Source organism: Hibiscus syriacus, unplaced genomic scaffold (assembly GCF_006381635.1).
Source record: "Hibiscus syriacus cultivar Baekdansim isolate YM2019G1 unplaced genomic scaffold, ASM638163v2 tig00116997_pilon, whole genome shotgun sequence".
In the NCBI taxonomy this organism is placed as follows: domain Eukaryota; kingdom Viridiplantae; phylum Streptophyta; class Magnoliopsida; order Malvales; family Malvaceae; genus Hibiscus; species Hibiscus syriacus.
In genome coordinates, this window is record NW_024063513.1 from 4,126,509 (window position 1) to 4,152,811 (window position 26,303).

A 26,303-nucleotide genomic window follows, 5' to 3' on the forward strand; every position below is an offset into this window, starting at 1 on the left:
TTATCCTTAAATTATTTTAGATTTACAAAAAAATCTATAATTAAAATTTTATGAAGCTCAAGGGTTAAAATTTTTTTACCCTTTCATTAAACCTTTTTATATTTTAATTTTGTAAAAAATTATATAAATATTATTTAATTTTTTAAAGAAAATATATAAATATTTTACAATTTGTAATATATACAAATATATAATAAGGACAATTTGGTCAAATATATATCCAATATCTTTTATTCCTTTAACAACACGGTAATCTTACATTCCTGCTAAACCAATCAAACACAAAATACAACATTCACAGTAATCATATACCCTGATAATCTTTTATTCCCACTGGTAATCTTACATTCCTTGAACCAAACGCACCCTAAGAGTTATTATAAAATTTCAAGGGGTGTGAAATTAAATAATTCATATAAACTATAAATAGGGAATTTTAAATTTTTAGGAGTGCATTACACTCCATGACGAACATAGAAATCTGTGTCAGGAAGTACACACATAAAAGATTAATTAAAACCTTAAGAGTTGTAAGATTATAAAATATCAAGGGTGTGAAAGTAAATATTCATATAAATTATAAATAAATAAATATCTAAAATACAAGAGAATTTAAATTTTAAGAGTACGAACGCACTCCAGTATCCCTCAATCCATCCACTGGCGGATGTATTAAGGATCCCCACTCTAAAATTCGAATTTTCTTTGATTAGTCATCTATTTATCAATAGTACCAACCTTAAAAAATTATTATACTAACCTAAATATGAATTTCTTTGATTATGAATCTATTAATAATATCCACTTGAAATTTCAAATTTCAAACTTTTTAAGAGTGCGAACGCACTCAGTATCCCTCAATCCATCCACTGGCGGATGTATTAAGGATCCCACTCTAAAATTCGAATTTTCTTTGATTAGTCATCTATTTTATCAATAGTATCAACCTTAAAAAATTATTGTACTAACCTAAAAAGGCGCAACAATGGGTGCGTGAACTGATAAATCCTTGGAAATCTTCAAATTTTGACTTTTCAAACTTCTATAAAACCTAATTTAGATTAAGACGTTGATGTATGATATATATTAAATCTTTTTAAAAGTTTTAAACAGAGAAATACCGCAGTCCGCAGGTCGATTTAATTCTAGAATGACTTTTTCTTTCTTTTTTCAATTATTTGTTTCGCCAATGTCTGTTCTTGAATTATTACAAGATTTTCAGATCGTCCATGATTTTGGCATCGTTGGAATTGTGGATCCATGAGTTCGGCTGCTAAGATCGATTGCGTTGTTACAACAAAAACATCACCGTATAGACAGCCAAATTTTGGTTTTATTATACGCAAATATATTATCAAATTTGATTTAAGTTTATAATAATTATTTCGGTTCATTTATTAACGTTTTATAATAATAATTTTATTTTTATTAATATGGGACAAGTACAAAATAGTATTGTTCATAGATAACTCTCAAACTTTCGACATTAAACGCTCACATCCCGACATACGATGCTCGAACCCGGGTGATCATGAATAATTATAGTTTCTTTACCACAGAGGTCACTTGGTTCGTACATAATAATAATTTTTATAGTTAATTTAATATCTAATTATTTGTGATACTTTTATTTATATATATTAATTATAATTATAAATTTTAGAAAATCATTCTTATGTAATCACTCTCAAGCATGAATTATCATGATTTTATTTATATCATCATATAAACTTTAAAAGGATCACCAATTTTATGTAATCGTTTTTAAGAACTTTTAGTTATTAATAACATATACATACCTATAGACGTAAATGTTGAATCTAAAATATTTAAAAAATATTTTTTTTAAAAACGATCAAGGCTAATTGATGTATTTTGTTGATCTAATTTTTGGACATTAATACCTGAAGATGAAATTGATGTTTGAACCGAATGCAACAATAAACTCGAATGTGTTGTTTCATAATAAGTTGGGTTTTTCTTTAATTTATGATAATGATCTAAAAATAAGTAATTAATATGTTGGTAGGTACACTGATATTTTGTACTAAGACATGTGCGCTTATGGTAAAGGATAAGAGCAACAATGAAAGGTGGAGGTGTCTCGTCTGCTAAAAGCTACTGACACGTATCACATAGCTCTTTTCATATTATCACATAGTCACATAGTTCACTTACACGTAGATCATTTCCATATAATTCACATGTCACATATCTCATGTTCTTGTATTCATATAACATATAATCACATAGATTACTTTCACATCAATTTCTATCATTTCTCACCCAACCACATTTATTCATGTACACATACTCATCATATCTTGTTCACATATGATCATATACTTCATGTAATATAAAAACACCTAGAACACTTTCACGTAGCTTATAGCATAGGTCTTATCTCATAACATATACTTGTTTTCACATATATATTTCACATCATTTCTTATACCATCACATAATTCATTTAACATACATAACATATGTAACATTATAATAGAAATACCTATAAGTCATATCACTTAGAGCACATATACTTATAGTCACATTGCTTATATCTAATCTTATGCCTTCTCTTAGATATATATATATATACACATGTTCAGGTAATCCCCCTTTCATCACATTAGTATTCATAACTCATTTCATTTCATATCCATCTATATATATATTCTCAAGATTTATCCTAATATAATTCATAGCACTCTTATAATTCATATTCATATTCATCTATGTCAGACTTATAAACACATCTCACTTCTATATTTTATTTATATATATATAATCTAATCTGTTTACTTAATTCAATTTCATATAACTCTTATAATCTTCTCATATAGCTTCATAAATTTTATCATACAACCCATGTGTATAGTTTTATTTAAACATATGAATCTTTCCCATCTAGCTTATCTTATATGTTCATATTATTATTTATGTTCAAATCTCCCAGTTAGTGTATTCTCACATCATCCTATAGATCAATATTATCTAGCTTATTTCACTTCTCATTTAATAATATAATTCTATTTTACTATGATCACATAGTTTATAACTCATATTCATAACCTTTCTTATGTAATCACTTATACTTTATCACTTAACACATAAAAGAACAGATCAATCCATAATCAAGCATACATACATGCATATTCAACTCATGCCTTTAATCATGAATTCATATGTAACACTTCAGGAAATAGACTCATCGCAAGTCTTATTCCCATCGCACATCATATACTACTGAATATGCACTCACCTGGCCTCACTAGTCAATTCCAATATCTTATCTTTCCCTTGATCGATCTTACTTGCCAAACGTTCCGGAATTGCTTTATGCGTAGAATATACATAAATGTACATTTCGAGGCAATCATTAGATACCTACACCTTGTAATTGGATACTAGCAACTTAAACGAACTTATTAAATCCATATTCACAATTTCCTTTAGGGGATCGGTTCCCTACTATGGGGGTATCGATTCCTACAGACATTCTGGAAATGTTGTTCGTTTGAAGGGGTATCGGTTCCCCTTGAATGGGTACCGATTCCCCTTGCCCAGAAATCATATTTTCAACCCGGAAATTACTTTATTCCCACTCAAACACTTCATATATCATCCCTTTTTCATTCTTAACTCTAGTACACATACTTAAACCAATCTATATTCATTTATTTCATCTTAAACCTCAAAATCCTATCTTCCATATGAGATTCAAAAATCATAGCAAATTTTCAATGTGTTCTAATTCCAATTCTAACACTTCATACTTCTTAATTAGATTGATGACAAGTCAAATTCATCCCTAAAACTTCAACAACCATACCATATCAAAATTTCATCTTAAAACTCATATTGCAAATTCCTTCATAATTCCTTTATCTTATTGTTTAAATCCCATATAAGCTTTCCTTAAGCTTATTTAATACCCAAAGAATCAAAACTAAGCTTAAAACTTAAGAATTAACCAACTGAAATTAAGCTTACCTTTGCCTTGCTCTCCCACGTAAAGAAGAAGAAAGGAGCAGAGAACTCTGGATGCTTCTCAAATGTCCCACGTTTAATTACCTTAAAAAATTATAAAAATCTTTCTGGTCAAATGACCATAATATCCTTAATTTCCTTTAATAATTACCAAATAACCTTCAATATATATATTCAAATAATCATTGAATTCTTTCATTCTTCTACTTTAGTCACCAAATTCTGAAACTTTAAAATTTGGTCACTAACCCGGTATTACGGATGTTACAAATCTCCCCTCCTTTTAAAAAAATTCGTCCTCGAATTTTCACTGCACATCTTAATAAGAACATATCTTCTAATGTTCTTATGTTGCTTCCCCGACTTATTCTTTCTTGTCATCATCAGAAACTTACTTTTCAATCCTTTAGTCTTCCGACTATCTTTTTCGTTTATACATTCATCCTGTGCTTATCATATCAACAATAACCAGTAATACCAATCCATTGTTGTCTTTTCTCATTCGATTATGCACCTTTCCTTTGACCTTTCTAAAATTCAATATAATGTCATCTCATGTGACAGTAACATCCATTTCTATATCATAAATCCATCTATTTCTTCATAACTTTCTAATTACCTTATAACTATACCAAACTTGTATTTCGTCATTATTTGACCAAAACACAACTTTAAATCTTCTTCAATGTGATTAAACATATACTTTAAGGAGTCAAACAATATTTTCACATCACCTTGCATACTTGTCTTATTTCTATATCAAAATTGTTCTCTGTACTTCCATATTTATCGTATCTGATTCTTTTAAATCAATTCCTTTCATTTCTTTATTCCTTCTTCCTTATACCTAACTTCATTCTTTATCATTTCTTATACTTGTATTTTCCTTCCTGAAGGTTCCATGCAAATACTTATCTCTGTTTCTACATCATAGCTATCTGCTCAGAATATACAACTATATTCAAATTCACGTCATAATCAATTAACTCCACTTTATCTTTCCTCCAATCTTATAACTCTAGCACCTTTACTCTGACAGCTAGATAATAACATTCGTTCAATCTAGGGCACAAGCTCTATTATACCGATCATATACATCCTTTCCAGTCTAAATTATCTCAACATTCGCTTACTCAACTTATCAATTACACATCTATTCTCATTCATCCTGAAATTTCTTTTACTCAAACTCAACATTCTGACTTCCTGTATCCTATAATCTGATCATCGATATGCACATTCTCAAACTCTTCTTATCCATCCTCAACTTTACTTAAATATACCAATTCTTACTTCCTTTTCCTTTACTATACCACATTACTATGATCCAAATATGCAACTATATCCAGATCCATTGCAGATCTGGTTATCATATCCTAATAATATCTTATAATCTTATAATTCCAGTACATTTTATCATACTCTAGTTAGCCCATACTAACTCTTTCCATCTTAACTGCAACCCTTATCATAACATACTCTTGTTTATGCGCAATACTATCACTTCGTTTCAAACTCATAAGCTCTGACTTTATACATCTTATACACCTGTCACTGATGCAACTTATCCTTGAGTTTTTATACGTACTCATCACGTCCTTAGATATTTTAACCTCTTATGGTGACACCTGTTCACCATATTCTATCTTATTCACATAATAGCAAAACTACTCTACATCGTTTTTCCGATTCTAAACGATGAAAATTTTCTATCATTATTCAGATATGATTTCAGCTTTCTGAAATCAACTTTTGATCTTACTAGGCATTTCCTGAGGTGTTCGCTCTTCATCCTGCCTGGCCAAGGCAGGTGAATAGCTATCACAATCAGGAATATCACCTTTCACTTACTTCGAAATTATCACGATCGGATTTCTACTGTATTAAACTATTCTTATTCTATTAGCAAGACAACATATTCCTTACACTATCAGATCAGAAATTTTTCAATCTATGTTGGCATGTACATTTTATGACACTTTGGACTTCGGTTTATGCCGAGAATCGGCTAAACCATAGCTGATACCATTAAATGTAACACCCCCAACCCGTATCCGACCCGGATACGAGTCCGAAGTGTCACATTGACTTTCAAACATTATTCTTATAGAATAGTGAGTAATTTAAAAACTTTGATAACATTTAAATTATTCAAAACGTTTACAAAATATATCAGAGTTCATACCATTTATATCTTTAGATTACATGCCAACTACACTCTATAAACAGTACATATATTTTCTGATCTGACATTTGGTAAGGAAAACTGACCTGTCTTGCTCCGCATTACTCTTTACTCTTCTCAAAACCTACGTGTGAAACAATCACACGCTAAGTCGAAGACTTAGTGAGGCATAACGACTTATAATGCACTTCATAACATATATCAATACATGCATGTTCTGTTCTATCATGTTATACCAATTCCATGCATTTTTCGTATCATATAAATCATATCAAATTATTACAGTAAATACATACATACACATAATTCATCATAACATTTATCATGTAGTCACATACTTTTATGGTTAACCTTTTCAATCAAACACTATACACACAACATCATATCATTTCTATAACATTTATCATACACTAACATATATTTGTTCATATCTCTGGATTAGCCCATGTACATATGTGAGAACTATCGATATGTGAGTCATAGAGGTTGTGCACTAATGCTGTCACCACTCTATAATTGCACCGAAGTGCCGCGTAGAATTGCACCGTAGTGCCATATAATGATGTCCATAAGGACCACATAGAATTCCTTAAGAATCATATACATATGCTAGGGATCAAGTATGTGTCTTACAAGACTTCACACATGTTCCACAGAATATATATATATCCCGAAGGACCGCGTAGAATTGCACCGTAGTGCCATATAATGATGTCCATAAGGACCACATAGAATTCCTTAAGAATCATATACATATGCTAGGGATCAAGTATGTGTCTTTCAAGACTTCACACATGTTCCAAAGAATATACATATGTCCCGAAGGACCGCGTAGACCCTCGACTCTTGGCATACCAACTATACCCCTAGCTCTCATGACACATAACATGGGCATTATTATTTATTTCATTCAAATATTCACATAAACATGTAATTCCATGTCACATATCACGTATCACATAGCTTCTTTTCATATTATCACATAGTCACATAGTTCACTTACACGTAGATCATTTCCATATAATTCACATGTCACATATCTCATGTTCTTGTATTCATATAACATATAATCACATAGATTGCTTTCACATCACATAATTCATAGTTATGATTTCATATATTTACCTAATTACAAAGCTAATTCACCTATACACGTTTTCATATAATTTCTATCATTTCTCACCCAACCACATTTATTCATGTACACATACTCATCATATCTTGTTCACATATGATCATATACTTCATGTAATATATAAAAACACCTAGAACACTTTCACGTAGCTTATAGCATAGGTCTTATCTCATAACATATACTTGTTTTCACATATATATATTTCATATCATTTCTTATACCATCACATAATTCATTTAACATACATAACATATTATGTAACATTATAATAGAAATACCTATAAGTCATATCACTTAGAGCACATATATACTTATAGTCACATTGCTTATATCTTAATCTTATGCCTTCTCTTAGATATATATATATATATACACATGTTCAGGTAATCCACCCTTTCATCACATAATTAGGTATTCATATAACTCATTTCATTTCATATCCATCTATATATATATATATATATATATATATATATATATATATATTCTCAAGATTTATCCTAATATAATTCATATAGCACTCTTATAATTCATATTCATATTCATCTATGTCAGACTTATAAACACATCTCACTTCTATTATTTCTTTATATATATATAATCTAATCTGTTTACTTAATTCAATTTCATATAACTCTTATAATCTTCTCATATAGCTTCATAAATTTTTATCATACAACCCATGTGTTATAGTTTTATTTAAACATATGAATCTTTCCCATCTAGCTTATCTTATATGTTCATATTATTATTTATGTTCAAATCTCCCAGTTAGTGTACTATTCTCACATCATCCTATAGATCAATATTATCTAGCTTATTTCACTTCTCATTTAATAATATAATTCTATTTTACTATGATCACATAGTTTATAACTCATATAATTCACAACCTTTCTTATGTAATCACTTATACTTTATCACTTAACACATAAAAGAACAGATCAATCCATATAATCAAGCATACATACATGCATATTCAACTCATGCCTTTAATCATGAATTCATATGTAACACTTCAGGAAATAGACTCATCGCAAGTCTTATTCCCATCGCACATATATACTACGATATGCACTCACCTGGCCTCACTAGTCAATTCCAATCTCTTATCTTTCCCTTGATCGATCTTACTTGCCAAACGTTCCGGAATTGCTTTATGCGTAGAATATACATAAATGTACATTTCGAGGCAATCATTAGATACCTACACCTTGTAATTGGATACTAGCAACTTAAACGAACTTATTAAATCCATATTCACAATTTCCTTTAGGGGGAATCAGTTCCCTACTATGGGGGTATCGATTCCCTACAGACATTCTGGAAATGTTGTTCGTTTGAAGGGGTATCGGTTCCCCTTGAATGGGTACCGATTCCCCTTGATCAGAAATCATATTTTCAACCCGAAAATTACTTCATTCCCACTCAAACACTTCATATATCATCCCCTTTTCATTCTTAACTCTAGTACACATACTTAAACCAATCTATATTCATTTCATCTTAAACCTCAAAATCCTATCTTCCATATGAGATTCAAAAATCATACCAAATTTTCAATGTCTAATTCCAATTCTAACACTTCATACTTCTTAATTAGATTGATGACAAGTCAAATTCATCCCTAAAACTTCAACAACCATACCATATCAAAATTTCATCTTAAAACTCATATTGCAAATTCCTTCATAATTCCTTTATCTTATTGTTTAAATCCCATATAAGCTTTCCTTAAGCTTATTTAATACCCAAAGAATCAAAACTAAGCTTAAAACTTAAGAATTAACCAACTGAAATTAAACTTACCTTTGCCTTGCTCTCCCACGTATGAAGAAGAAGAAAGGAGCAGAGAACTCTGGATGCTTCTCAAATGTCCCACGTTTATATTACCTTAAACAAATTATAAAAATCTTTCTGGTCAAATGACCATAATACCCTTAATTTCCTTTAATAATTACCAAATAACCTTCAATATATATATTCAAATAATCATTGAATTCTTTCATTCTTCTACTTTAGTCACCAAATTCTGAAACTTTACAATTTGGTCACTAACCCGGTATTGCGGATGTTACATCGATCATTAAGGTTTTTCAAAATTTTGGAGCAATTGAAAGTTGAAATAGGCGCAACAATGGGTGCGTTGAACTGATATAAATCCTTGGAAATCTTCAAATTTTGACTTTTCAAACACAAACCGACCATTGCTTCTATAAAACCTAATTTAGATTAAGACGTTGATGTATGATATATATTAAATCTTTTTAAAAGTTTTAAACAGAGAAATACCGCAGTCCGCAGGTCGATTATAATTCTAGAATGACTTTTTTCTTTCTTTTTTTCAATTATTTGTTTCGCCAATGTCTGTTCTTGAATTATTACAAGATTTTTCCAGATCGTCCATGATTTTGGCATCGTTGGAAATTGTGGATCCATGAGGGCTGTTAAGATCGATTGCGTTGTTACAACAAAAACATCACCGTATAGACCAGCCAAATTTTGGTTTTATTATACGCAAATATATATTATCAAATTTGATTTAAGTTATATTATGTTTAAAGTTATTTTAATATTAGAGAAATAATATAAATTTTAATATTTCAGTTCATTTATTAACGTTTTATAATAATAAATTTTATTTTTATTAATATGGGACAAGTACAAAATAGTATATATGTTCATAGATAACTCTCAAACTTTCGACATTAAACGCTCACATCCCTGACATCTACGATGCTCGAACCCGGGTGATCAATGAATAATTATAGTTTCTTTACCACAGAGGTCACTTGGTTCGTACATAATAATAATTTTTTAATTATAGTTAATTTAATATACTAATTATTTTGTGATACTTTTATTTATATATATTAATTATAATTATAAATTTTAGAAAAATCATTCTTATGTAATCACTCTCAAGCATTAAATTATCATGATTTTATTTATATATCAATATAAACTTTAAAAGGATCACCAATTTTATGTAATCGTTTTTAAGAAACTTTTTAGTTATTGATAACATATACATACCTATAGACGTAAATGTTTGAATCTAAAATATTTAAAAAATATTTTTTTTAAACGATCAAGGCTAATTGATGTATTTGGTTTGATCTAATTTTTGGACATTAATATACCTGAAGATGAAATTGATATTTGAACCGAATGCAACAATAAACTCGAATGTGTTGTTTCATAATAAGTTGGTTTTTCTTTAATTTATGATAATGATCTAAAAATAAGTAATTAATATGTTGGTAGGTACACTTATATTTTTGTACTTAAGACATGTGCGCTTATGGTAAAGGATAAGAGCAACAATGAAAGGTGGAGGTGTCTCGTCTGCTAAAAAGCTACTGACCGTGCCATGGACACCATCAATTTCCATTATTGAAACCTTTAATTATTTCCTTGATCGTTTTCCTTGACATCCACACCATAATGTTGTGTTGTTGTCCCCCCCCCCCTCTGGCTTATTTTTTGCCCTTTACGGGGTTGTTCTGTAAAACTAGGAATAAAGTGTTATTTGTATATGTTTAGTATTAATAATTATCACCATGTTCTTCCTGTCTCTCTTTCATCGGTTGGGAGTTTTTTTTTTCATAAATGTAATCAAAGTCTTTCACGTCTAGTTTTTAATTATATATCTAAAGCTCAAATTATAAGCCATCAATTGTAGAATTATTTAATGAAGCGATACGGAGTAAAAGCTTGGAATATTCTTTCGCTCTTTATATGTTTCCTTCATTGATTGATCCATGTGTTTTGACTTTAAATCAATTAGGTATATATACCAGTCCCTTTATGCAAATAATGAGCGACAAAAGTTTTAACCGTATCTACATTATTTGTACAGTGATATATATCATTGACGAATATGGAAATTTAATAATATGATATAAAATTTTAATATTTTTTTTAAAAAATGGGTATGCAATTTTTTTTAACATATTAAATTAAATTTTTCTTTTTTTATTAAATAATGAGAATGCATTTGACCTAAGGTCTTAGGCATTCACCCTGATTGATATATATATATATATATGCACAAAAAATGATAACATAGTACGCAAGCGCATAACAAAAAAAATCAATAATTAAATAATTCTATAATTTTATATGCATGCATGCTTCTATCTTAACCTAGTTTAATGGTTAAATTGTAGAACCTCTTTAGAAAGGATTTTGGGTATGAATCCCAACCCCCCCCCCCAACACACACTTCTCCAAGTGTAAGATCTCTTGCTTTGGTGATATATAACTGAATTATCAAAATAGTACAAGCAATAGATTGACAATGTAATTTGTACTAAATTATACAACAGAGCAATACGTATTCGATTCACTTTTTCATAGTTTAAGTTCCTACTCCAAATTCGATATTATCGTTGATTTCCTTTTCTCTTCAAAGATAGTGACTTTAAAGTCCGTTTGATTCACGGAATGTAAGATTACCAGTAGAAATATAAGATTATCAAGGAATAAGATTACTGGGAATGTTGTATTTTGTGTTTGGTTGGTTTAGCAGGAATGTAAGATTATCGTATTTGCTTAAAGGAATAAAAAATGATTGGAATGTATATTTAATCAAATTGTCCTTATTATATATTTGTTTTTTAACAAGTTGGAAAATATTTATATATTTTCTTTAAAAAATTTAAATTCATAAAATTTATATTTTTTACAAAATTGAAAATATAAAAAGGTTTAATGAAAGGGTAAACTTTTATTTTAACATCTGAACTTCATATAAAATTTTAATTAGACTTTTTTTTTGTAAATCTAAAATAGTTTAAGAATAAATTTGTAATTTAACCTTCGTAGAATTTTTATTATTCAATGACAGAAGAATGATATTTTTGAAAAAAAAATTTAAGGGTATTTTAGTCCAAAACGACGGTAATCCAACAATACCTAAAAAAAGAGAGGTAATGACATTCCCGGTAATATATCAAAAAAAATATACTATTAGTAATAAAATATTACCGAGAATGAGATTCCCAGCCAACCAAACATCGGAATATAGATTTCATTCTCATGAGAATCTCACATTCTTTGAACCAAACATCCCCTAACCTTTCTTACTATTAATATTAATTTAATCAACGAATTAATTCATATTAAATATTATAAAAATATTTCATTTAAAACCTTAATTTTAAGTATAGTTTTATTATAGCAATTTCATTTTTATATATTAGCAATAGTTAATGTAATTCATATGTTCCAATTCTGTATTTCTGAACTGGACTTGGGTAAGGAAAACACTATAAAAATCTATCTTGAGCGATTTGCCTTCACTCAACATCCAGTTGTTTTTCTTTCTTCATTGTTCATATTACTCTATCAAAGGCCTTCGAATCTAAAGAAGTGGAAGGTTAATTGTATTTCAGGGGAACGAAATGAAAGCAGGTTTGGTTGTGGATGGCGATTATATATACGAAGAAGAGAAGCATCTAACTGTTCTCAAAACTTCGCTCTTCTTCGCCAACGATGGCTTCACTGTTTACGATTGCAAAGGGCAGCTGGTTTTCCGAGTCGACTCGTACGGTCCTGACCCTCGTGATAAAGCCGAAGTCGTTCTTATGGATGCTCATGGAAGATGCCTACTTACCGTTAGAAAAAAGGTAAGTGATTTGACTTGGTTTGTTTGAATCTGTAATCTTTTAGTGAAATGGGACAGTAACTGGATGTGCTTTAATGGGTTCTTTTATCATTTGATTTGGATAACTTGGTATATATTTGATTTCTATATTGTTCAAGAAACGTTGATAATTCGAATGAGTATGTTTTTCTGAATCTGTTTACTGAAATGGGACCATATCTGGGTTTACTTTTATGGGTTCTTTAATGATCTGATTTTGGTTAAAGGGGTAGATTTGATTCCCATATGATATTAAAAAAAGCACACACACACACACTTTGGTAACTCGTTCATAAAGGAGTTTTACCTATGACTCAACACGCCAGATATTTTTCCATTTCCTTCTGTACCGAGTCAACTGGTCCGTCATTAGACGGGGCATTAATCTATTTACGGGTTGGGGGGGGTACTTCTAGTATTTGTGAGTTAACTCACTGATAAAATCTTATAACAGAGGCCGAGTTTGCATCACCGGTGGGAAGGGTTTTTAGGCGAAAGATCGGAGGGTCAGAAACCGGTCTTCAGCGTGAAAAGATCATCGATAATCGGACGGTGTGGGATGACAGTGGAGGTGTTCAACAATCCCGGGGGAGGAGTACCAGATTGAAGGAAATTTCGGACAGCGAAGCTGCACGATCTTCAATGCGGTAAGGGAGTCTGTGGCTGAGATTAAACGCAAAGTTGATGCTTCCACTAACGTGGTGCTTGGTAAGGACGTTTTTCTTGCTTTCCTTGAAACCTGGTTTTGATGGGGCCTTTGCTATGGGTTTGGTACTCGTTCTTGATCAGGTCATCGGTGATGACAGCGTTGAAAATGATGAGCCTGAGATAAGCCCTACTGCGGAGGATTGATGTGCTATGTTTTTTTTTATAAATTAATTAATTTTGTCAATGACTATTATCGGTGTTTACCCAAAAGGTAAATTTGACTTCAAATAATCTGACTGAGCTCAAAAGATGGCATGACTTGGATATGGGGATCATTACTCAGCTTACTCAAATTCAACGACATAAAGACAAAAGTAAATGAATTCAAATGTGGAAATTTGAAGTTTAAAATTATTATATATTATGTCTTAAAATACACCATTATCGCTATATAAACAAATAAAATCACTTCTTCTTTTTTCTGCATCTTAAAAAGATTTGGAAATTGATTCGCAGGAGCCTTTTCTTTAACCTAATAGTATCGCAGGGCATTACAAATATAGGTTTTTTTAACAGTACAGTTCAACCAAAAATTCTAACGCCTTTGGAAATTGAACATCTTTATGGCGGCGGTAAAGATGGCTCCAAACAGTACATCGAATCCAAGGATGACGACAGCAACTACTCCCAGAAAATCATGCCTGAAACCGAAATAACTTCTTATGTACTCTTTAACTGTCTGACCATCGCCATCTTCAAGCACTTCGTTTATATCACCAAATTGTGAAACCACCAATCCGTACAAGGTCCAAGATACCGGACAAATCCAGTAGTACCATCTCCACCATACCGGCATACTCTGTAATAGGTGAACAGTTGAAATGAGTGGGATTCGGAACTTGTTAAACGACGTAGAGAACTCGAAAAGGAAGATTGTGTAGAAGTAGCACTTACAGGTCGTGGGATGATGAATCCTGAGAAGACATTCCATATACCATAGAATGCTGAGGAAACTACGGCTGCAATGTAGTGGTTCGGTGTGACGGCAACCGCCATCATGCCGTAGAAGGTGAAGTACATTAAGGTGAAGACCATGAAGAAGAGATACCAAAAGAACTTGGCAACCGTCCATTCGAATCCGATCATTGCGTAGACTATAATGCCATACACGGAAGCTTGAATAAAAATATAAGGGATCTCAATTAAGACCTGCAATGGAAAGTTGTGGAATCAAATTATAATGTGCCTACAACTTCCTTTACCATTTGAAGTAATCCTCAAATGTGAAAATTACTTACCTGTGCAATGGCATATGGCATGGCAGAATACATTCCAGCAGCTCTTTCTCTATAAAACACTGTCCTTTCAACAGCCACAACAGGCTGCACAGATGCAGAGTTTTGGATACCGATGAAAAGAACAGCAGCATACATTGAACCCATTGCATTTGACAAATCCTGCACTTTTTTCCTATAATTGTACGATGCAGACAATTAGATATATGAAGCTGTTTGATAAAAGAAAGAAAGAAACATTGAAGATTAAGATTTTGTGATTGAGTTGTAGCTTACGTTTTAGAACCAAGATCCCAGAACACTGTGCCAAACATCAATGCTATGACAGTCGTAAAGAGAAATCTCACAGCAGTGTATGGCGGGTTTCGCCAGTATGACCAGTGTTGTTTCCATAAACAAGCCGCACATTGAGTCAAGAATGGTTGAGAATACTGTGTTGGGAAGTAGAGTTCCTTTGCACCAGGAGCAGGTTTGCTTAAATCTACAATAAGAGCTTTGTTTCTCCTGGAAAAATGACATGCATCAGAGGGAAAGTTTAGGTAGCCAGGATTTACCAAGCCACATAGATGTTTATATATGCTAAGTAATTAGTTGAATCATATTACACACTTTTAGTTGCAATTTGGTGCCTAACTAACTTATTACCTGTATAGGTCCGAGTTTCTATAGATTTCGGTAAAATCGACACCTAAAGATAACTCTTGCGCTGATGTGGTAACTTCCAGCATCCAAGTTGCTGGATTGTATCCTTCTTTGATTTTTCTAACTCCTTGAACTCCCTGGAGATGATGAACACTACGGTGTTAGATACAGTTTTCATGTGAACCAAGAAATGTACTAGTTGATGAACTTTTTAAACTGACCTCAAAATATTTGATAAGATGTTTAGAATGATGTCCTAATGGCCCCACATATATCTCTTGTCCTCCCCTCTTCATAAGGAATAGCTGCAATTGAAAATGTTATCTTAGTTATGCAATTACATAAAGAACCAACTAAAATGCATCCAGTTCTTTCAAGATTTTTTTTTTTGTTTCTCACCTCATCAAATGCTTCAAATATGTCGATACTTGGTTGATGGATGGTACACACAACTGTTCTTCCGGTGTCTACTGTATTCCTTACTGTTCTCATAACAATTGCAGCAGCTCTTGCATCAAGCCCTGAAGTTGGTTCATCCATGAAAATGATAGAGGGGTTTGCCACAAGCTCAACTGCAATAGTAAGCCTCTTTCGCTGCTCGGTTGATAAACCGGTTACACCGGGTATACCAACTAGCATATGCCTTAATGGATTCAGTTCCACAAGCTCCATAACTTCCTCGATGAACATCTAAAATCATATGCAGAGATAAAACCATCAACTTAATCCAGGGCTAAAGAGACTTAGAAAATCTGTTTTCTAGTTGGACTCGGTTGTTCAGGATATCAGTATAGACGTACTTAAATACTCCATTGTCAACCAAAGAAACAACTTTGTTAGAAGAAAGATTGTTCGTAAAAGAAACGTTTAACTTCATTAGAAGCAATGAAGGGGAAAGAGAAAATAAGTTTTTGTCAAACACAACACCTCTCAACTTAAAGCTATGTCTTGCTTGACGATAAATAGCCAGTTAACTCACTAAAACCTGTAATATGTATCAAATTGAATAAGAGGCTTGAAATAGATTAGGATTTCCAAAATGCTCACCTTTCTGGTTTCAGCATCAACATCGTTGGATAATCGTAGCCAAGCGGAGTAAAGCAAGGATTCATACACAGTGACATGAGGAGAATGAATGTCATTTTGTTCACAGTATCCAGATACTCGAGCAAATGTTTCTTGTTTCTTTGGGAAACCTGAAACTGTAATGTTCCCATCGATATACCCACCAGTTTTCCTACCAGCAAGGACGTCCATCAAAGTGGTTTTACCAGCACCACTAACACCCATTAGAGCCGTGAGAACGCCTGGTCTGAAAGCACCACTAACACCCTTCAAGAGCACCAATTTATCTTCAGTGACACCTTGTTCTTTCATTTCCTACAAAGTATCAGTTCAATCAAATAAACTCTCATGTATCTGGTCCACATTGAATTGGAAAAGACTCAATCCAACCATTGAACGTATGATACTTGTAGTGGGACCTTATGTTACCTGTGGCATATCAACGGAATATACAATATCATCAAATGTGATGGAATGTGGCTCAAATGGAAGAACCATTCCCTTTTCTTCTTGCCAATAGCCCCAACAGTGGCATCACTCATGGAAAAGGACTTCGATGAGGTGCTTTTTCGAACGTCATCTTGAATCTCTGCAAGTCAATTAAATTAGAATTGTATGTAATGGCTTGTTCATAATCACACCAATCCAAATGTATATGAGCATTTAATACCTGATCTATTTCCATGACTCGAGCTGATTTCTTGGTTTGTTAACTGAATGCTTCTACCAACTCCAACTCCATTGGTTTGATCGTTGCTTTCAGGTTCATCTGATACTACGGCCCGACTCTTCTCCAAGGCTACATATTATTTGAAAAGTTATAAATGATTAGTTCTCCCTTCCAAAGAGGCATAAGATTTTGTAGGTAAACTATACTCACGGTTTAGAAAAGAAAGAGCCAGAGTATAGAAAAAGTTGAACAATAATACGAATCCAACCAATCCTGCTACTCCGATCCAATACCAATATCCTTCTGTGAAAAAACTCCTGGACTTTAGAACTTCAATTCCTAGTGATTCATTTGAGCCCGGAAGGACCTTCAGTATGAAAGAAAATATAAGAGATCAACATATTGTTAAAAGACAAAAGCAGAATTATAGACATATAGACTTCAAAAGCATTAGTGCATTACTCGTCTCCACTGGTTCCCAAGGAACTCATTAACCATCAACGCATTTTGTCCATACATCATAGGCGAAATCCAGTAACCCCATATCCACCAACCCTTTATGTCCTCTGCAACGTTAAACATAAAAATAATGAAAAAATGTACATATTAGAAATGTTTAAATTTTCATTAGAAGTTTCTTCCAAGACATATTATACCTCTTGACAGGACAAAGCCACCCATTGCAAAAAGTACGAGTAAAGCAAATGATCCAAAAGTGTTAGCGACAATCAGGTTTCTACCAAGTGCTGCAATGGTCCGAAACAATCCAGAAGCCATCTGGTTAATTAGAAAGAGGATGAGGTACTGTCTAAACAACCTGCACCAGAAAAATAATTTTCAAATTAATCTCAATCGGAGCTAATGAGAAAAAAATATACATATGCTACTATTCAAGTTCAAATGATTTTTTGTTGTCATTCTTTTCCTTACCTTTCAATGTATGGATCAAAACCGATGACATAGTAGGTAAGAAATACCCATATGGAAACTTCTACGAATGTGATAGGCATCTTCAATATCCATGATGGTAGAGCATAGGTCCATGGAGGAAAAATAGGAGGTCTCTTTGCTTGTAAAAGACGGGGAGCTTAGAAATGGTCATAGAAAGCTCAGTCAGTCCATTGAACATGATCATAGTCATACCAAAAAACAAGGCTCCCATATAGATCCCTCCCCCTCGAACTGAATCTTTATGCATCTCGGTCCGCAAGAAGAGAGTCATAGTAATTATGGCCATCATAGTGAGCTAGTAGCACAAAGAAATAAAAGTGTTAATCACAATAATTAAAGGACGATAATTACAATAGAGAATTTAAATACGATTAGCACGTACTTGCATGCACTTGAAGATGTAGACGAAAGAGTTTCTCTTCATCAGCAGTAATTCTCTTGCGATGCAAGCTTTCAACAACTCCCACTTCCCAACACCATATTTTCTGGTTGTCAAAGCAGCTGGGTGGCTCCTTTCTTTTTCAAATGGAGTTCCAAGTTCATCTCCAATTTTCATTCCCACATGGAATGATTGGAATGCCTCAGCGAATTCATTGGCCGTGATAAACCTGTAAGGTTGATCTTTACGTACCCAGTATGGCATTTTATCTTTCCTTGATGTAACCTGCAGTTACCGAAGTTAAATGGAACAGAAGAGCAACTTCATCACAATGTACAAGAGAATAAAACCTTGGTCAAGGCATACCTCTTGCAAGAAATCAGTCACACCTTTTCTCTCAGGGCACCTGAAGCCCATAGATTCGAAAAAGCTCTCCACGTGTTCACGAGGACCTTGATATACTATCACACCATCAGAGAGAAGAATAATATCGTCAAAAGATTATAAGTCTCTGGAGCTGGCTGCAGAAGGGAGATAACAGCGGTTCCATTAAGGATGTGAACAGTTTGTTTGAGGGAGTTCACAATTTGGAATGTTGTGGAGCTGTCCAGACCAGTGATTACCTCATCCATAAACAGTGCCCTTGCTGGTCCAACCATCATTTCACCTAATTGCATTGACAATGGCACAATTAGATTCCATGATAAGAAACTTAGCGTACTTCGATAATGGAATAAATGGTGCAATTTATTTCATGAACTACCTGTTGTGAGACGCTTCTTTTGTCCTCCAGATATACCCCTCAACATTTCATTTCCTACCAAAGTGTCTGCACATACATCCAATCCTAAAATCTGCAAAATTTATGGAAAAATTTATTCAATAAGTGAAGATGTTTCCATCTTAGATATTTCATTATACTTCAGTTACTGTAACATTACCTTAGAATATAATCAGTGATTATATTTGCTTCCTGTCCTTCAGTCGCTGCTGCCTGGAATGTTAAAAATGACAAAGTAAATCACGATGGATGCAAGATTGTTTATAATAGAGATTCCTGTCAGATAAAATTAATCTTTTAACTTGTATTCCATTTCTGATTTTCACACCTAAAAGCAATATCTAAACAGGGCAGGTATTTTGGGAATGAGGTACATAAGATGTTCATATTTAGCTGGCTTCATAGTTCTTACCTTCATGAAGACATCAATATCAGGATCAGGTTTAATGTTAGCTTCTTTCTCTCTTCTTAACAACTCTGCCAACATATCTGAAAACACTCAAACAACAAGATTTCATGCTGTGAGAAAGGGAAAAGCATGTAATAACGTTTGCACCAAAAGGTGAAAAAGAAGGGATGGAAATGAATCAAACTAACCATATCGGGTTCCAACACCTTGGCATCTTGCAGAAAAGGCCAAAGTCTCCCTTACAGTCATTTCTCCTAAGTGAAGGTCATGTTGACTGATATAAGCAGCAGTTCTCTGTGGGACAAACTCATTCATGCTATGCCCGTTGTAAGTCACAGCTCCCGAAAACTGCAAGTGAATTTTCAGTTTGGTATTAGATATCAAAGCGAAGGCGGTGTTCAATGCTAAAAACAAGAAGCACAGTAAGGAAAACCCAGAATTCTACAAACAAACAAAAAAAGAATTTTACAGAGCACCTTGAGAGCAGGATCAAGCTTCCCAGCCAAAGCCAACAAGAGAGTGGTTTTCCCGGAACTTGGAGGACCCAAAAAGCAATGCCATCCTATTATAAATAACGTTAAACGACAAATCATGGATGAATTCTCCAATTTATGTTTGACGAGAAGAAATTTTTTAAAATTCATGTGTTTCATGAGAAACCAGATGGGCTTGTTTACCTGCCAGGCTTAATGATTCCACTAACATCTTTGAGGATGGTCAACTTTTTCTTTCTACTGGAAAGAATGCCCATATCTATCAAGAAGTTCTTAAATCACAATACAAAGTGAAATGTTAATAAGAATCTAAAAAATGTATAAGCTGATAAATTAATCAATTATTTTTCCAGGTTGCTACCTCAAATATGCCAGTAATGAAATTAAGAACTGAAGGCAAAGCATTGGTTCCTACAAAAGCTTCAGCTTCAATATTTAGATTTTCATATCTGACTTCGATTGTGGGAAGATCAATGCCAACCCTGGAAATATAAAGTCGAATGCAAATGATTATTGATATAAGAGAATATGATCTCCAAGGACTAAAACAGAGACTTCTACTCAAGTCTTTCCCTCCAAAAATACATTCCATTTCCGTTTTCCTAGTAAAAATTATTAAAAAAGAAAGAAAGAAAAGAAAACTCCATACGTATTTATACGGTTCTTAAGCTTCAACAAGAACTTTTCATTGTCTTCCTCTGCAACTCTGACCAACCTCTCGAGTATAGTCCGCCTCTCTTGCCACCCAAGGTTAGAAACATCGATCTCATCGGCACCACCCTGAGAGCCAGTCAGTATACCTTTCCTGAGACGAGCAACAGTAGGTAGTTTCTCAAGTGCAGCCCATTTCAAAGCTTCTTCATCATCCTCGTCTCGAGCAGATCTTGAAAATACGTCCACGGCACTGTTTCTCCATACCGAAGAACTCCCGGCTCGTAAACTTCCTGCCCGTAAGCTATTACTCGCTTTTAAAATATCACCGCCCTCCATTACTATCAAATCCCAACACCCACCAAAATTACAATATAAAGACTTTCACGTCCCCCGAGCTCAAATCTTAGAATCAAAACAGAGGGAAAAAAAAGTGTTTTACAAGGAATTTAAGTTGAGGTTGAGAAAAAAGAAGAATGGTACCCTTTTGCTATGAGGCACGTCTTTGAACATTGCAATAAATCTAAGGAATTCTGAAAGTCGAATAACAAAAGTAAGAGCCTTGTCGTGTTTATAGATAAACTAGAGGCGTACTACATATATAGAAAGAAGGCTGTTAGGATTCATATATGGCTGCTTTTCTGTTTTTCCCCATCTGTCAACGTTACGAAATTTTCCACGGTGTTTCGTATTTATTGAATTATTTGCGTATAAGAAAATGAAAGGATTCTGAATAAAAAATAGCATTGGATTAATAAAAGTATATTGATATAATAATTAAGTGACAAGTGATAACAAAATAAGTATTAACTTTTAATTATTTAAGATATATCTAAACTTAAAAGTATAACTATTATTCTAGTAATTGAGTACTCGTGTACTTATAAATAGGAGTGAGCGTTCGATCGGGTCGAATTTAAAAGCATTTAGATTTTATTTTTAACCTAAGAAATTTTCAACTAATAACAATGATATATTTCCTTTATACATTTGCTTCACAAATTTTGGAATTAAAAAATATGTATAGCGATAAACTTATATATAATCCAATATTTATAATATCTATTTCAAGTTCATATATTAGTAAAAATCATAGCAAACATTATTAGTTATTACTACAATACAACAAATTATGAATAATAATAATAATAAAATAAATGTGTGTAATTATAAAATTAATAACAATAATAGTAAATGTGTATTAATTAGCTGGAATTGAAGCTAAGATAGAAAGCGTGTCGAACTCATTAAGTAATGTCAGTAGTAATCTTAAGAATTCTATGTTCGAGTAATTTGCATATACATAATATATATGTTGTAAATTGATTAAAAAGTTATAAATAAATATTATCTTATAATCATATCATACCAATTTAAAAAATTAATTATAATTTTTAGAAGAAAAAAAACTTTGACTAAAAATATTTTATTTCCATAATAACTTTATTATTTTAATGTTCAATCATCAAAATGTGATTGGATGATTGTGGAAAGACTGAAATGTCCAAAACCGTAAAACATGTGATGTGGTGTGGATTCCCGGTTGAAAACGATGTGTGTAATAAATAACAATGTTAGATGACGTAGTTGCTGAGCTATGGAACCTAAGCGGAAGGGGTGAGATAGTGTAGTGAAGAAGAAAAAGAAGTCTGTTGGATAAAATATTTTTTTATCTTGTATAATTGTTGTAGTGAATTTGAAAATCGGTTGAAATGTCTAATGTTTTTGACAAGTCAGTCGAGAGGTTTTGTATTTTCAAGCTAACAGCAGTGCTCTTATATTCCAACTTGTTGGATTGTTGACATGTTGTACGTTTGTTCCTTGAAAAGGTCATATATGTAATTCCATGTGCTCTTATTTTACTAACTTTAGTTAAGCTAACAGTCAGGTCTGGTACATCACTTAACAAAATTCTTTTATTTTTTGAACCTTGAAAAATAAATATATATATTTTTACCTTAGATCACATTAAATTTCCTGGTGGCTTTCGGGGGGAAATACTCAAAGTTGACCTGGCGACGGTCCATTTGATGCAGTGGGAGTTCAAAGTCATGATTTGAATAGTATAGCGTCATCTCATTTGAAATTATGAAGTGACAAGGACAAGGTTGAATACTAAAGATTCTAAATGATATGGAAATTCTGAAGTGGGTCGAGTCAATGAAATCATCTAGTGATAAGTTTGAATGTGCGATAGAGTTTGAAAGTCAAATTTCTTGAACAAAAATGAGCGAAGACTTGGTTTAATTTTATATAAAATTTGTCCATGATTATCCAATCACTTGTAAAAATGGCAATTAGAGGAGGTCAGGTTGATTTAGACTGAATTGTTTAGAGTTTAATTTTTAAAAAAATATTTTTATATTAGATCTTTGGAGTTCAGTTTTATAAAATTATATAAATTTAATCAACATTATACTATATACAGTCATTTTAAAATTTAGGCAAAAGGTGCGTGAACCCTACTTTTGAAAAAAATTAATATGGTATTCGTCTTTTTTTTTTTTTTGTCCTCTAACTTTAAAAACGAATTTAATGTTGTCATTTGACCAATATTTTTCTTCATTGATCAATTGTTCCGTTAATTCATGTTTATGTTGGTGCTTTCTCAAATTTATTACAAATGGAATATTGCTTTGTGGCTGTTAGTAGATACGAAAATAATCAGTTTTCGGTTACATTGGCAGTTTTTTGAAAAAAAAATATCATAGAGATGGTTTTTGCAAAAACTTACGGTTAACTTAGAGCATCATAATGACGAAAAACTTGTACTAATATTGCTAAATAAAAAAACATTAATTAAAGGGTTACATTAGATTCTTTTCTTAAATTAAATAGTTACATTGAGAAAAAAAATAATACGATGATCATTTTTTTTTAATGTACATTTACTTCGTGTACATACTTGTCCAACAATTAAATGTATTCCTTTTTTAGTATAAACTATTCTATAATTATAAATAATTTCGTTTGATGTTATTTACCTTAATAATAAAGACGCAAATGATGGGATTGGTTTTTAAAGACGTGGAAAGATTTAGGAAAAGAGGGATGGATATAGGCGATGGATCCGAAAATTTGAAATTATTATATATTTTTAAAAAATTTATATTTTTTATTAAAAATATATTTTTATTTTTTATAATTTTATTAGTTCAAGTTTACCTCTCCTAATATAGAATAATGTGTTTGTCCTTGCTTGGAAACGTGCAACACCGAAATGAATTTCCCTAAATTTTAAAGGCTTAATGTAAAATAAATGCCTAAAATATACTGAAAGTTAACTTTTGATGTCTAAATGATTTTTTATTAAAAATATGTGTACAATGTTTTTTCCCTCGTACTTTTAGGTGTTTACCGTTAAAACAAATCGTTAAGTGACACATGTCACGCTCAATTTTTTCTTAAAAAAATTAAAAGAATATTTTATTTAAAAAAATAAAAAAGTAAAGTATAAACGTAACACGTGTTACTTAACAGTTTTTTTAAGGTATGTAAGTATTACTTAGAAAACTTTGAACAGTTATTTTTAACAAAAATTCTCTAGGCACTAAAAGTTAACTTTAAGTATAACTTGAACACTTATTTTTGTATCGAGCTAATTTTAAACAACGCATGGGTTGGAAAAGATTGAAATAAAGAAAAATTAATAAAGAAAAAATTAAATGATACTTGTCTAAAAATTATATATACACACACTACATACCAATGACACATATTGGTTTGGTATGAACATGAGTACTCGGTCAAGTTGAACAATGATGATATCACACAAGTTTGAATTTTATTTTCAATCATTTAATGAAATTGTATTTAAAAATTATATTTAAATACAAAAAAATTAATATTTTAAACAATAAATCATATTTTAATAAATACAAAAGGTATCATTTTGTATGGGTAGAAAAAAACCGGGAAATTGTATACCAAGCCAAAGATCCCCTAGAACTCCACTCAAACATCATTTTTTAAGTCCATTACCACCAATTATCCACTGGGAGTTTGGTAACGGTAAATCGGATTGGATTAATTAGGCCCCGGTCCCTATACTCTTTGTACTTTTTTAAATAGGATCCGCTATTTTTAGTTTCTGAAAATTAATCTTTGTTAATAAATTTTCATTAAATTTAAATATTTGAAACATAAATAAACGTATTTAAAAATCAAATATTAATTAACAAATTTAGATTGAATAAAAATTGATTAGCAGTGCTATAAGGGACAGATGCACTAAACCTCCTAGGGGCCAAGTGTATCTACATTATTTAGTAAAAGAGTTAAATTTAGTATAATATGTTAAAAAATAAAAAAATAAAAAAATTATATACCTATTATTTTTAAGAAAATAAAATTAAAATTTTGAATCTTCATTCTTAAATTTATAGATCCGTGCTATCAAATTAACTTTTTAAAAACAGACAAATAGGAGGCACTAAACTTGGAAAATCTGGAGAGAAAAAAAATAGGGAGACCGAGAACATAGACATTTTGGATGAATATGACAAATTTTACATATTATACATTTGATTATCATGTTATACGGGTTTGCTCATTTAATTGCGATCAATGCTGTAGACCACGCGCAGTTGTGGTGAAGCAAGTAATCTCAAATATCCTGTCACGTATCTGTCCATGATCAATAGACTTGACTTGTTTTATTATCTTGTCCCGTGATGACGAATTAATAATAACTAAAAAAGACAGCGTGGAAAACCATGGTGGTTCCGCCACCACTTGTATCTGCTTTCTAGAAAACAAAGTAAACGGAAAATTAAGACTTTAAACTAAAATATTGGTCTTCGAAAATATTTCCAATGTATGTGTTTCTAGAAACCTAAACAACTTTATCCTAAAATCAGGGACTTCTCGTTAGCTCTTTCCTCCTAATTATGTTTGTCTGGTCTCCTTTCATATGAAGAAATATGATTCTAATTTGGAACTATTTTCAAACAAAAAAATACATAAACTATTTAATTGATTAAAATTTTTAAATAAATATTATTTCATAATTATTTTAAACTACTCAATTATATATTTTTCATCGTCTATTATTACGTATTTAAGAATTTATATCATCGCCCAATCAAGTTGGGCGGCTATCAAAAAAATAACAATAATCTAAATTGACCAATTATTCAAGTGTAAATCCCATGCAAGTTGTGACGATAATTGATGTCTATCCGCTCGTGAATCCATTAAACGCTAACGAAATAACGCTTTGTCCAATGCATAATAATGTATATAGCCTTTGATCCATAAAAAGGAATAATACATTAATGAATAACCAAAATAATTATTGTTATGACATAATATTTAAAGTTTTAATGAGCAAATTAAACATAAAATGATAAAATCCTT

The 26,303-nt window shown here is 31.8% G+C and overlaps 1 protein-coding gene and 1 pseudogene across 1 annotated transcript; one reads left to right on the forward strand and one right to left on the reverse strand.

Moving 5' to 3' along the window:
- The first annotated feature begins 4,803 nt into the window (after nt 1-4,803).
- LOC120193838 (protein LURP-one-related 12) lies at nt 4,804-13,827 on the forward strand. The gene is given in 5 exon segments (XM_039196268.1): nt 4,804-4,824; nt 12,673-12,943; nt 13,415-13,543; nt 13,545-13,679; nt 13,681-13,827. Coding segments are annotated over 4 exon segments (621 nt in total). The 5' UTR covers nt 4,804-4,824; nt 12,673-12,718; the 3' UTR covers nt 13,813-13,827.
- A 238-nt stretch (nt 13,828-14,065) lies between these two features.
- On the reverse strand, nt 14,066-21,527 carry LOC120194207 (annotated as a pseudogene).
- Nucleotides 21,528-26,303: the final 4,776 nt, after the last annotated feature.